Raw genomic sequence first — 15107 nt, forward strand, 5'->3', positions numbered from 1 at the left:
GGTCACCTCATAGTGGGATTTGCAACAGGTGACACGACTTTTCAGAAAACTACTTTTGATGAAGTCAGACCCACCTACAGGGTAATTTGTTGAGTCCTGACTCTAGCATCAGATTGCTTGGGTTCAAATTCTTGTCCCTTACTAGCTATGTGATCCTGGACTGAGTAACTTAATTTCTCTGAGCCCCGGTGTCCTCATCTGTGAAATAGGTATACTAACAAGAGGGCTGATGTCAGGCTCGATCGGGATGATGCCCGTGGAGGACTTAACACAGTTCCTGGCACATAGAAAACACTCAATAAATGTTACGTTATGATTGTCTCAAAGTCGGCCAGCAACATTAACCAAGGGCTGCCTTCGAGTGCCCGATGGGAAAGAAAGGGCCTGCTCCCCCAGACACAAAGGAAGAGAAGTGGTTTTATGTGAATGGTATCTGTTTGAGCAAAGGAATGGGAATCCCCTAAGCGTTCGGAGGAGGAAAGGTCTATGGGTGTAGCTATATCCGGCCTCAGTTCAGGGAACACTCTGGGGGTGCGAGTTGGGGCCTCAGGAGTAGCTGCAAAGCCCACATGGAGGTGGAACTGGCTTTGGTTCCCCACCTCCCCCCACCCGTTTCCCTCAAGGGTTCAGCGTCATGCTGTTGCACCTGCCCTTTCATCACCATCCAGGCAAGGGCACGCAAGAGCTCTCCTCCCCCAACCCTACCTGGCTACTCTGCAAACCGGTTGTGGGCATGGATGATGGTGGCTAGAGGAGTGAATTCAACATCTTTCCCAAGCAACTAATTTCCATATCGGGGGCCTTTGGTGGGGGCGGGAAGCGGTGGACGTAATGGTTCTCAGTCATTTCAATCCCAAGGATTTCTCTCATTATTTATCCTTTCATTATCCCCACCTCCTACCTTGAAAGGCTCTGTGTATCAAACAGACCGTATTTATTAAGAAATAATTTGTTTGTTTTGCCGCTTTGTAAATCAACGCATCAAAGCTGGTGAGAGCTACTAGTCAGCACCCCTCATTAGCAGGAGATAAGACCTGTTAAAGCCCGGGGTTGGTGGAATTCTATCCCTGAGCAAAGAAACCTGCAGTCCCCGGTTTCTGACTCCACAAAGTAGGATTTCCATGGGAATTTTGAAATGCTGGAAACAGTCAGGCTTTGCTGGGAGGCTGGAAGGCCTCTGAGACCCTTCCCAGCTCTGTCATTCTATAGAAAAACACCCTAAAGCCTTGCTACTCGAGCTACGGTCCCCGGACCAGCCACCCTGGCGTCACCAAGGATCTGATGGGACATGCAGAATCCCGGGCCCTACTCCAGACCTCTTGTACCAAAACGGGCATTGTAGCAAGATTCCCAGGGGACTGACATAATCTCTTTTCTAAATGACTCTGTTCCCAGGGGCGGTAGGGGGAGACTTCAGCCTCTCTCACATCATTTCACGCAGAGATCTTCCTCCCCGTCCCTGCTGCCTCAGCTGCGGGAGATAGTCGGAATCCAGGCCCTGCCTCTCTTGCAGGCTTGACCTCAAGTGTGGGTTTATAAAGTGACCTTTATAGTGTGGTTGTTGCCCACGTGAGGGGTATTGTTTGTAGGGCACCTGCGAGAACGGCCGGGGACAGCCACGGGGGCCCAGCTCAGAGACAGAGGAGGATGAGGATGTGGCAGGCACCGGGTTCCCCCAGCGTCTGGGTCGGTCCCGAGCACGTGGGAGATGAGTGGCACCGTGTGGGCGGACCTCAGGGCGGACCACACACCGTGTGTGTCCAGGCGTGACAGCGGCCGCCCGGGGGTACAGCTGCTACCCAGGGGGCAGTCTCGTTAACATGCTGTATTTTCACCAGTTTTTAAGATGTGCATCCCCCCCCTCCCCCGCCTCCACAATTTAATATCTCTGAAATTAGGATGGAATTCATATGCAATAAAATCTGGAAAAGCGTCCCCAATTGGCTCAGCCCTGCGATGTCAGTCCTGCTCGTAAGGGACCCCACAGAAGAGAAAAATGGAGGCGGGGGGAGGTGGTGGGAGCCAGGACTTGTAGCTAGAGAGAGTCGGGGCAGGGATCCAGCTGAAGTTTGCCTGGCTTCTCCTTGGGGGGAGACACCGAGCAGGTGGAAATGGAGCCCCCCACCCCCCCCCCCCCTGGGCTGAGAGCGCAGGCAGGGGCCAAGTTGAGGGGGCTGGAGAGCTCTCCACCAGGAGCAGGACGAGTGCGGACGGACGAGCGGATACCCCCGGGGCTGCTAACCCTTGGTCCCTTGTCTTCCCCATCATAGACCAGAGGAGCGGCCGCGCCCACCGTGGGGCCCCAGCTGGAGGGCCCGGAGCACCAGGCGCCCCTCACCTATTTCCCGTGGCCGCAGCCCCTGTCCACACTGCCCGCCTCCACCCTGCAGTACCAGCCTCCGGCCCCAGCCCTGCCCGGGCCCCAGTTCGTCCAGCTTCCCATCTCCATCCCCGAGCCGGTCCTTCAGGACACGGAAGACCCCAGGAGGGCCATCAATTCCCTGACCATCGACAAGCTGCTTTTGGAGGAAGAGGATGGCGACGCCTACGCGCTCAACCACACGCTCTCGGTGGAAGGCTTTTAGGGCCTGCTCGCCCGGAGAGTCCTGCTCCCCGAGCCTGGGATTTTACACTGAGCCTGGGATTGAGCCTCAGATTCACACCTGTTTGGAGTAGCTGTCTCACAACTACACTTTCCACCCTCAACTAGAATAATTGGCTTTCCTCCCTCCCTCCCCTCCTCCTCCTTCCCTTTCTGCCTTCCTCCCTCCCCCCTCCTTGCCCCCCCTCCTCCCTTCCTCTCTTTCTCCTTTCCTCCCTCCCCCGAACCCCTTCCTCCCTTCCTCCTTCCTTCATTTTTTTTTTCCATTTCTGTTCCTATCTGAGAAGGAATTATAGAGATTTTTGTGGTAATATTGATGCCAGTGTTGCAAACCCATGTCCCAGGTGCTTTTATTTCTGCCTCATTTTGTTCATTGGAGCAGCAGCCCGGCTGAGCTGTCTTGGGGCCAGTGCCGCCCTGCCCTCTGTCATTTTGAGGTCTATGGGGTGGCCTCGCAGACCCACTGCCCAAGTCCTTGAGCTGTCAGTTCTCACAGTTGATTCTTTGTTTGCTGTTCTCTGCGCTGGCCAGATTTACAGTCTAGGCAGCAGAGTCCCAAGGCCTGGGGCTCAGTTAGGTGGTGGGGGTGGTGTTCCGGGGGAGAAAAATCAACAGCAGAGTGGGTGGGTTGAGGGACAGAGGAGGGAGGGGAACGTTGTGTGTGTGTGTGTGTGTGTGTGTGTGTGTGTGGGCATGTGTTGCGGTGGGGGGAGGGGGAGGAGAAGGTTGGGTGGGGAGAAGGAGGACTAAGGAACCACTGAGCTTCAGATTACTTGGTTATTAAGAAGGAGAATAAACTTAAGAGCAATAATTGCTTCGATTGGTGGTTTTGTCGCTCTCCTTGAGGATACTTGCGAGGAAAGCTGAGCTCTTATAATCGGGAGGGTTAATACCTCTGATTGCGCCTTCCCACGGGCGGACCCTCCGTGGTGCTCGCTGTGTGCGAACCAAAACTCACTGAAGCCCCGTGGGGGCGGGGTCCTCGCTCAGTGCCACACGTGGTTCTTCTGTGTCTTATAAAGAGCCATCATTGTGTGGGACCACAGCCTCCTTCTCAGGCACCTTCCTGGGGGCTTCTAGAAGCTCAGCCAGAAGTACCACTGGGTTTAATTTCAACGGATATTTGCTGGCTGGGGGGCCTCCAAACTGGCTGGTGCTGGAGCACAGTTGTTGCTGGGGGCGTTCATCTCCTGACAGGGGCTGTCATCTGCTGGCTAACCCCATTGTCAGCACTGGGCAGACAGCTTAGTTGGCGGATCCATGACGAGGTAATAAACTTTTCTCAGAAACAATGGCTTCTTGGACACATTTTCTTGCCCTTTTAAAATAAAAACTCCAGAAAGTCGTCTTTCATTGGATTTTTTTTTTTTTTTTTTTTTTTTTTTGCTTTGGGTTTATTTTGACCCAAATGTCTCAGCATCTGCCTAAAATCTCAATACGAATATCTTGAATGATTTTTACTCAGACTTACTCTTTGGATTTAAAAGCGTAAAATTTCAGGTACCGAATTGACATCTTTGTTGGTAGTGACGGCGAGTAGGCAAAGGGGGGGGGGGGCGGTTTCAGGCCTGTTGGATCAAACACCCTGGTTTCCTTTAAGAAAACACTATGCAAGATTTTTCAGCCTACTCTTGGAGGGCTTGAGAGGACGTAGAAGCAATCTCTGTAGGGGAGTTAAGTTGGCAAAAACTACCAAGGAAATAAAGTACTTTAAGTGTTTGCTAAGATTTGAACAGTGTCTTTTTGTCTCCTTACCTCGAGGTGAAAAGGTCTTGGTTGTAATAACCTCCCTCAGTTTCTTCCTGGGTTTTCCTGCTAAAATGGAAACATGTTAATAAAGATTTGCTCAGACTCCTGTGCCGAAGCGTTTTATTTCTTATCAGATTAATCCCCCTTCACCTGCAGTTCCGTGTCGGGCAGTGTGAGTGTAGGCAGCCGCTTACACCAGTCTTGTTGACTTTGCAACTTGATCCACAGCAAGGGAAGAAGGAACCGGCCCCACCTGCCTGCTGCCCAGCTCCCGCGGGCACAACGTGCGAGGCCCGTAGCCTTGTCTCCAGGCGAGCGGGGATCTGAGATGATGAAGGAAACTGTTTAACCCTATTGCCCTTCCTGGGTGTTATTCATGCTACATGAGTCAATTCTCGTGATGCTGGGTGTCCAGAGGTAAGTTCAACCACTGGTACCTCCATGTGTCAGAAGCTAGGCCCACAGGAAGCCAGCTCTCAGGGCCAGACATCACAGTGAGAGGGACGGTCAAGAAGGCTGCCAGTCCTCTGGAACACCAGTCCTTAGAGTGAGTAACAGATTGGAAGGTCTCCTTTCCCAGGTGATTTTCTGAGTTACTAAGAACTTCTGAGATCACTGCCTTCACTGTTCATCTCTCCTGGGGTAACCGTTTTTGTTTTTTTTAATAGTCCACTTTATTCTGCCATATGTCTTGTGTGCAGATTTTGGGGGACAATACTATCTCCAGCTATTTCATGTGCTTTACTGGATCACCCCTGTTGTCTTTCTTCTTAGTCTCTGTGTAGATCATAATCCAGAATAAAGACGCGAAAGGAAACGTACTTGAGGATTTCTCCCCCCTCTAGTTTTACCAACACTCAGTGGGAGGGGAAGATCTTTTAAAAATGTACTTTGCCTCTGTCACCAGCTTCCGTGATGCCCTCGGTCTGCAGTGTGGAACATAGGGCCGCCTTGGTCTAGGTCGGTGCCCTGTCAGATTCTGATCCGTGAAGCTGCCCATTTCCAGCGTGAAATGAGGCAGAAAGGAGAAGATGAGTACCCGGTGGGACAAAGAAGCTGGGCCTCTACAAAATAATAATGCCACCACGAGGCTCAAATTCTCTGATCCTTCGTGTGCAATCATCTCTCAGTGGAATTTGGAGACGTGTTCTAAACATGAATTTCCTGAAATCAGAAATCATAGATAACTCATTTTGTAGTAACCTACTTTGTGAATCAGAGGTGAGGTACTCAGTAATTCCTCGCTGAATTGCATGAATTTGGGAGATTTTCCATCGATTCTGTTGAAGGAATACGGATACGGATGACACAGTTGATTACAGTGGAGCCTCCTTTCTGAGACTCACAGACACATGACGTTTCTCAGATGCTTTTTTTTTCCCCCTTAAAGCTTGGGTAGGAACTTCCATAAGCTGGTCTTCTTATTTGTTAGTTCTTCAGGTACACCTATGGATTCTTCGGAAGGGCTTTACATTTTTTTCTTAATTAAAAATTTTTGGGACACCTGGGTGGCTCAGTCGGTTAAGTGCCTGATTCTTCATTTCGGCTCAGGTCATGATCTCGCGGTTCTTGAATTCAAGCCCCTTGGGCTCTGCGCTGGCAGCCAGAGCCTGCCAGGGATGCTCTCTCTCTGCCTCTCCCTCGCTCTGTGCCCTTCCCTTGCTCTCTCTCTCTCTCTCGCTCTCTCTCTGCCTCTCCCTCACTGTGCCCTTCCCTTGCTCTCTCTCTCTCTCAAGATAAATAAAATTAAATTTTTATTTTTTAAATTTTATTATTTTTTTAAATATATGAAATTTATTGTCAAATTGGTTTCCATACAACACCCAGTGCTCATCCCAAAAGATGCCCTCTTCAATGCCCATCACCCACCCTCCCCTCCCTCCCACCCCCCATGAGCCCTCAGTAAAATTAAATTTTTTAAAATTAGATTAATCAATTTTGTCAAGAACACTCAACATACTTGTAAGTATACCATACAGTATTGTTATCTCTAGGCACAATGTTATACGTCAGATCTCTAGGAACTTATTCATCTTGAATAACTGAAATGGAATACCCGCTGATTAGCAACTCCCTCTTCCCCCTCGGCCTAGCCCCTGGCAACCACCATTCCATTCTTTGCTTCTATGCGTTTAACTATTTTGGCAAAACACTCGTGGACATGGACTTGTACAGTGTTTGTGCTTCTGTGACTGACTTTTTCCACATAGCATAATGTCCTCGATGGATAAAGAAAATGTGGCCTATACATACAATGGTTATTCAGCTTTAAAAAAGGCAGTCCTACAGGACATGACAACATTGACGAACGTGACCATTCATTCACTGAATATATGTTATTCAGTGGCAGCTCTGGGCTAGGCAGGCATCAAGAGTTATTACAGATTTCTGCTTTGAAGTAGTTTGCTAGTGCAGTGATCTCTTTTCAGTGTGAGTGTCCATCCCTATACACGTATATTTAGTTATTTATAAATCGTATCCCTGAACTCCTCTATGAACATAATATCCATTATAGAAGGGTCACAAGAGAAATTTAAAAGATGAAGTAAATATAAAACATAATATTTTAAAGCATTGTTTCAGTCATTAATATAATAAAATTCTTTTAACTTTATTAATAATTAAAGTTATTTGTTACTGATAAATAATAAATAATAATAAATAATGTTTAGAAGGAGAAATATTATTGAATATATCTAAATTGATTTTTAAAATCTTTGTGATTCTCCAGGGATGCCTGAGTGGCTCAGTCGGTTAAGCGTCCGACTTCGGCTCAGGTCACGATCTTGCAGTTTGTGGGTTCGAGACCTGCGTCAGGCTCTGTGCTGGTGGTGTGGAGCCTGCTTGGGATTCGTTCTCTCTCTGTCTGCCCCTTCTCCTGCTTGTGCTCTCTCTCTCAAAATAAATAAATAAACTTAATAAATTTAAAATAAAATAAAATAAAATAAAATAAAATAAAATAAAATAAAATAAAATAAAATAAAATAAAATCTTTGTGATACTCCAAGTTGAAGATCTGGGTCTAAGTTCTATTGTTTAGGTACTTGGTTTGAATGGATGTCATAGCTGAAAAAGACACCATACCAAGATATTGAGATCCAAATAAAAATAGTAAATCATTGGCTGTGCTAAACAAATTAAAAAATCATTTCATAACTGCTTCCATCAATTTTGCAAAGCTTTATTTGTAAATCTGGCTGGTAAATTGCCATCCTAGCTGACATCAATCAGTCTTATAAACTCACTGAGGGGGGCTGCCTTTTTATATTTTCAACACACTGAGTTAAAAACACTCAAAATCTTTATCTGGAAAATTCTTTAAAAAAATTTTTTTTTCAACGTTTATTTATTTTTGGGACAGAGAGAGACAGAGCATGAACGGGGGAGGGGCAGAGAGAGAGGGAAACACAGAATCGGAAGCAGGCTCCAGGCTCTGAGCCATCAGCCCAGAGCCCGACGCGGGGCTCGAACTCACGGACCGCGAGATCGTGACCTGGCTGAAGTCGGACGCTTAACCGACTGCGCCACCCAGGCGCCCCTGGAAAATTCTTAAACAAGCTAAAACATTCTGCTTCTACTTAAAAAAAAAAGTATGAAGACAGTTTTCATAGGTGACACACACCTAAATCATAATTGTCAGCAACAATAGCCCATGATGATGGATATATTCCTCAACATCTACTAAACTTCCACTTTCTAAATGTTTTCCCCATTGCATGAGCTTATAAAAGCATCATTAAAATGTCATCTTTGTTTTGATGGGCTGGTTAAATGTAAATTATGTTCGTTACTTAAAAAATATCTGAGGCGCCTGGGTGACTTGGTTGGTTGAACGTCCGACTTCGGCTCAGGTCACGATCTCCTGGTTCATGAGTTCAAGCCCCAAGTCGGGCTCACAACTGTCAGCCCAGAGCCCACTGCGAATCCTCTGTCCCCCTGTCTCTCTGCCCCACCCCTGCTTGCACTCTCTCAAAAATACATGAAACATTAAAAAATCTGCAGGTAACATATTTTGCACAGTAAACTTATCAACCAAAAAAGAATAGCAAGTTTAGGTAAAAAATATCCATAATTCATGTTTCAGTCTGACAGTTCTTTGGAGTTTTAGCCGGGAGATAATCAGTGATTCTCTTCATGGTGCAAGAGTCCCATCCCACTATAAAGCTTGCGTCACTGCGAGGTGCTGTGTCCGTAAGGTTAATCACACAGATGATCATCCTGTAAAACTCACTATGTTGCAATTTGATGGAAGTGAATGAACTGAGCAAAGGCACCACCATCAACCTTTCTCCCATACAGGACGTCCTCGTCTCTCTGGGGACACTTTCAGACCCACGTGTCACACAGTTTGGGCACCAGCCTTAGTCCATGCTGAGGTAACAATTCACTGGTCCCCTTAGTTCACATATTCAATCCAAGTAGATTTCATTTCTTTTTTTCTCATAAATGAGTAGTTTCTTTCTATACCCCAATGGTTTGTCTCTTGTGATACCTAGGATATACACACCCCACTTTGGAGCTTGGATTAAAGATTCTTGCTTGCTGGAGTTGTCACTAAAGCCGCCCCCCCCCCATGGGGACCCCCCCGAGGGAAGCTGGCTGTGGCCTGAAGAACCTTGGCACTAGAATGACCCCTGCAGGGCTGAAAAATCTGCTTATCCCAATGATAGGGTGTAACTGAGCCATGACTAATGTCTTTAGTTGCGGTCTTAAAATTCTATCTATTTCTGTGAAACAAGCTGGTGGTGTCTACAGTGACTCAGGAGGGCTCCAGAGAGGTTGTAACTAACTTCTGATAAATGAGACTGGAGACTCTTGCCTCATATGCCACATGCAATAAACAACATGTATGTGCCGGGTACTGGGCTACTTGTTGCGGAATTTAAAAAGTCAGGCATAGCCCTTATTACAAGCCACTCAGAGTTAGCGGAGCAAATGGAAGGTTATTAACGGCGTGAAATGAGGGGTAAGTATAAACCCAGGTGCTTTACGTATCTCACGTTTACTAGTAAAGGTGTTGCCACTATCTCATTTAATCCTCACAAAAAGCAACTAAGGAAGGCACCATTTTGACTCCTGTTTATAGGGAGAAGAAACACTTAAAGAGGTTAAGTAACTTATCCAAGTTCACATGTTCACCTCAATTCATCCAGCAAGTATTACTGTTTGCCCTGTGTGTAAAGATGGGTGAAGAAGAAGATACGGATGAAGACGTGTGGTTGGTTGGAATGTTCCCACGTGGACTACCTCAGATTGCAATCACTCAGGGGTCTACATATTGGGAGAATCTCCTGGTCAGCACTGAATCCAGAATGGATGTGCAGGGAGAAGGGCACCATTTTAGGTCAGCCGGCTGGTGGCTGTTTGACCTTGAGATCTAGAATCTTGATGGTTAGTGGTGTCCCCCTCCAAGTCCTATATGCTCTCACGGTGCTAATTATCTATGTGCCAATATCCAAACCCTCCCGTTTTGCTACTAAGCGAGGTAATATCATTTGGACCTGCGGTATACACACAATACAGATAGAAAACTGAATGGATGTAGATTTACAAAACAAAATATATTTAATGGATTACACAGACTGTAGCCAGAAGTCTTACCTTTTCGTACTTTTGTGGTCTCTCTGAAAGTTTGTCCTTCAATGGACCTGTAGCCAACGGGTGTGTCCCCAGAGGCGGTTTCTCAGGTGTTGTGATTTTCAAAGTTGCTGTTGAGATTCTGAGTCTGCCACGCCACCTGTGTGCCTGGGTTGTTTTCCTCTGTCGAGGGGAGTATCATTTGCCCATTTCTGAGGGTGAGGAATTTTGAGAATTAGTAGATTGTTAGCTCCAAAGCGCTCCATGCACACTTATGCTTGGGTGCTTTCCAAATCGAGGGAAGTGATGATGGTAGCTCTGTCTTCATTATGCTCCTTTTTTGCATTCCTTTTGATATGTTAGCCACCCATTTAACAGGTGCTTTAGGGAGTCCAGTTCTGTTACTCACGTCTGACACCATCACCTGGAAATAGCTCGGATCCCACAGGTGACGGACTCAGTCCCACGAGACCGCACCCCCCTGATTATAGATTGGGGGTTCCAATGACCTCCTCCTCAGTTTCCATTAACTTGCTAGAGTGGCTCACAGACGTCAGAGAAGCATTTTACTTAAGGGCCAGGCCAGTGGGGGGGGGGGGGTGCCCGGGGCAAAGGATGGGAGAAAGGGAGCGATGCTCCCCTGCTCTCTCCCACGCACCCTTCTCTCCAAATCTCCAAGTGTTCACCAACCCAGGAGCTCTCTGGACCCCACCCTTTTGGGTTTTTATGGAGGCTCATTACACGGTCACTGATTGACTTAAATCATCCGTCCTGGCGATCAGTTCAATCAACCTCTGGCCCCTCTTCCCTCTCAGGACTATCTAGCCTCGGTTGGCAGGTTGGTTTCTCTGGCAACCAGCCCCTCCTCAGGTTACCCAGGGGCTATCCTAAACCGCTTCATTAACAAAACGTCTTTATCCCCCTGGTCACTTAGGAAATTCCAAGGGTTTTAGGAGCAGTGTGCTAGGAACAGGATGAAGACCAAATTTCTATTTCTTAAAAATCACAATATCGTAGTGAGCAGCTACCATGTTCAGCCAAGGTGCTGGCACATTTCCTAAATCTAGAATTCCTCGCCTTTCTTTTTTGTTTCCTGACATCGTTAACATAAATCAGAATATCTAAGGGGCTGAAATTAAATGGGTTAAACACTTTGGTAAATTTCAACACAGAATTCAGTTCTGGCAAATTATTCATGAGAGTACCCTGTTCTGTAGATTTGATTTAAAAATGCCTTTCTGGGGCGCCTGGGTGGCTCAGTCGGTTAAGCGTCCTACTTCGTTCGGCTCAGGTCATGATCTGATAGCTGGTGACTTGGGAGGCCTGAGTAGGGCTCTGTGCTGACAGCTCAGGGCCTGGAACCTGCTTCAGATTCTGTGTCTCCCACTCTCTCTGCCTCTCCCTTGCTCTGTCTCTGTCTCTGTCTCTCTCAAAAATAAACTAAATTAAAAAAAATGCCCTTCAGAGGAAGGAATGATGTAGTCGGTATGAAGTTTTTATGAGATAATTTGAAACAGGTATTTCTCTTTATTCTGAAGGGGATCCTCTTTTGTTTTTCCAAATCTCTTAGACTTACAGATCTACTTTCTCCGTTTTAAACAGAAATCTACACACCATCTTACTAAACAGAAAAAGCATAATCCTTTCTGCATAAGCCAATAAAGAGTGCAAGGGCTTTGGGGTAAAGATGCATCGAGAACGCCTAAATGCCTTTGCAGACCTGAATTTCTGTCTTTCTGCCTCAGGAAGTAAGTCAGGATAAATATTTTTTTGGAGTTGCGGCATTCGGCCCTATTGACCCCCCCCCCCCCCCCCCGGGGGAACAGTGACTCTGGTCTATGAACTTGAAGACAAGAAGGCTTTTGAGCTGAGTCATTGCAGTGACTCAGCGCCAACTCACCTGGGGAGAGTTCAGACGCTATGCGTTTGCTGCTGTATCCCCTGTACAAGATCTGTTTACCTGCACCTTTGAAATGGAATAACAGACTCTTTCTCACATCAAAAGCCATTGTTACCCCATCTGCCGCAGAGGTACCTGGTGAAAAGGAGAACAGCTTAGAGCAGACGAAACTAGGTTTGAATGGGTATGATATATGTCAGAGTAGAATTAAAGTGCCCGTGGGAACGTCTGACGTAGCTATCATAAACCTTGCATGAATGTTAGTTCCTCCTGAGTAGAAAAGAAGATCTTCTGGCATCTTGTACTGAAACTTTAAAACCAGCCCACAGGTATGGTAGAAACACTTCCGGAACAAAATTTAAAGGCAAACTACCTTTCTTATAGCTGATAGTAAAACAGAATCACCTGGCTGCAAAATAATTATATTTTTTATAGCTTGCTTATTATATAAATATAGTTAAGAGTTTCATTTATTACACAAACTGCTGTATATAGCAGTTGTGTGTCACCAGCTTTACGTCTGAAATAAGGGTACCTTTCACATACTTAAATGATGTACTTATCATAAACCTGATCATACTGGCAACCACTATTAAAATTAGAAGGTACGCGCAGACTTACTGAAAACACTGTATATTCTTTTGGGCAAGTTCAACGTAACGATGTGGGTTTATTAGACGCCTGTGTTTAGAAGAACCCATTCATGGCAACAGGTGGGCCGGTGGGCTGGAAAGAAACAGGAGAAGCGCACATACCTTTGCCCTGAGGCTACCAGGAAGAGTTCTGATATTTCCCATCACCGTTACTTTTTTTCCCTGCATTTCATCATAAGAATTTTCAAACAGGCACCAAAATTTAAAAAAAACATACAGTGAATGCCCATATGCTCACCCCCAACCCCAGAGCTACAATGAGCATTTCTCTCTAGTTTATTATAAACTGATCTAATGCATCTTTTGCTCCATTAATCGATTTTGTATTTAGATGTATCTCAAACTAAGTCGTGGACATCAGTGCACTCACCTCTAAGTACTTTAGGACGCGTATGTTAAAAATGAGATGAGACAAAAAACCCAACTGAGATTAGGGCTCTTATTTCTTATTGGGAGGGCAAATTTACGTAAAACGAAATGTAAGAATTCAACGAGTACACCTGTGTAACTCGAATCTCTATCAAGATCCAAAACGTTACCATCACTCCCAAATCCCCTCATGCCCTTACCTAGGCAGTCTCCACTGCCAACTCCACGGAGGCAACCACCAATTATTTTTCCTCATAGATCAGTGTTGCCTGTTGGAGAATTAACATGAATCGGATCATACTGTATACACTCCCTCGTGTAACTCTCCTGTCACTCAGTATAATGCTGTTCATGCTTACCCCCATTGTTGAACGTATAGTTTCTTTGAACTGCCGAGCACTGTTCCATGGCAAGAACACATCACAGTCGGTTTACCCATTTTCCTATTGACTGACACCCGGGCTGTTGCCAGTTTTGGGCTATTCCGAATGCGGTTGCTAAAAACAGTCCTGTACGAGTTGCTTTACTTTGCCTATGTCTGTGTGGGTACACATAGGTTTTTATTTATCTCAGGTAAATACCCAAGAGTGAATTACTGTATCATATAGTAGGTATATATTTAGTTTCATAAAAAAGCTGCCAGATCTTTTTCCAAAGTGGTTGTGCCATTTTATTCCACATCCTTGCCAATGTTTGGTGTATCTCAGTTTGCATTTCTTTGATGACTAATGATGTTGGATACTGTCCTACACATATTTATTGTTCATTTATCTTCCTTTGTGAAATGTCTGTTCAGATATTTTGCCCATTTTTCAATAAGGCAATTTGTCTTCTTTTTTATTGAGTTATAGGATCTTTATGTATTCTGAATATAATTCCTTTGCCCCGTATATATTTTGTGAATATTTCTCCCAGGCTGCAGCTTGCGCATTCATTTTTCCCATAGTATCTTTTGGTGCGAATAAGATCTTAATTTGAGGCAGTAGTTTCTTTTATGGGTATTTATTTCTGTGTCTTACCTAAGAAATTTTTGTTGCCTACCCTCCCCACCAAGTTGTGAAAATATTATCCTATTTTTTTCTAGAAGCTTGATAGTTTTATGTTTTATGTTTTATGTTGAAACCTAATATCCATTTTTTTGGTGGGGTATGAAATAGCCTTTGTTGAAAAGCCTTGCCCTTCTCCATCAGATTTTTCTGATGTTTTTTGCTGAAATTAGATAAGTACGTAAGTCTAATTCTATTTCTGGACTTTCTTTTCTGATCTATTGATACAGTTATCTATTCTTATGCTAGTACTATACTGTCTTAATTATTATGGCTTTGTAGTGAAACTTAAATCAAATATGCAAGTTCTCCAATTTTGTTCTCCTTTTTTTCAAGATTGCTTTGAATATTATAGGTCCTTTTCATTTCCATGTAAATTTTAGAATCAGCTTGTCAATTCCTACTCCCCCCACCACCCCCCCAAAAAGCCTGGTGAGATTATGATTGGATCTTAATAAATTTGTAGATCAATTTTCAGTAATTCACATATTGAAACATTGCATATTCCAATACATGCATGTGGTGTATCTCTCCATATATTCAGTTCTTTAAAAATTTTTCTTACCAAGGTTTTGTAGTTTTTAATGTACAAATCCTATACATGTTTTCAAAATTTATTCCTAGGTATTTCATTTTTTATGTTATCATAAAAGAAATTATATTTAAAAATTTCATTCTCTAATTGCTGCTAGTATATACAAATACAACTAACATTTGTGGATTGACCTTGTACCCCACAATCTTGCTAAACTTATTTATTGATTATAGTCGCTATTTTTCATAGGCTTCTTAGGATTTTATACATAGACATTCATGTGTGAACAGAGTTCTTTCTCTCCAGTCTGTTTGGGTTATTTTCGTTTCTTGTTTTATCACATGGGTTAGGACCTCTAGTAAATGCTGAATAGAAGTGGAGAGAGGCAGCATACTTGCCTTATTCCCGATCTTAGAGAGAAACCAATATTTACCATTATGTATAATATTAATTGTAGGTTTTTAATGGATGCCCTTTATAAGATTGAGGAGATACCTTTTTATTTCTAATTTGCTGAGTTAAAAAAAGTCACAATGATGCTGAATTTGTCATATGACTTTTTCTGATCCATTGAGATAATCATGCAGTTTTTCTTCTTCTTTCTGTCAATATGGTGAATTACATCAATAGGTTTCTTTGGAATTTAAACTAACCTTGTATTCTTGGAATAAATCTC

The 15107-nt window shown here is 44.6% G+C and overlaps 1 protein-coding gene and 1 long non-coding RNA gene across 2 annotated transcripts in view; one reads left to right on the top strand and one right to left on the bottom strand.

Annotated features, from left to right (window-relative positions):
• Positions 1-4453, top strand: part of POU2AF1 (POU class 2 homeobox associating factor 1) — a 24790-nt gene extending 20337 nt beyond the window's left edge. Inside the window, exon 5 of the mRNA XM_086679161.1 lies at positions 2271-4453. Within this exon, the coding sequence (XP_086535287.1) occupies positions 2271-2585 (315 nt within the window). The 3' untranslated portion in view covers positions 2586-4453. The remainder of the gene's footprint in view (positions 1-2270) is intronic.
• On the bottom strand, positions 3922-12011 carry LOC147576978 (uncharacterized). The gene is made up of 3 exons (XR_015241367.1): positions 11829-12011; positions 9953-10140; positions 3922-4417 (listed from the first exon to the last, which is right to left on the bottom strand). It is a non-coding gene; the product is annotated as an uncharacterized LOC147576978 (long non-coding RNA).
• Between the last annotated feature and the right edge of the window lie 3096 nt (positions 12012-15107).

Source organism: Puma concolor, chromosome D1, assembly GCF_028749965.1.
Source record: "Puma concolor isolate L17-30 chromosome D1, mPumCon1.1.hap2, whole genome shotgun sequence".
Lineage (NCBI taxonomy): Eukaryota > Metazoa > Chordata > Mammalia > Carnivora > Felidae > Puma > Puma concolor.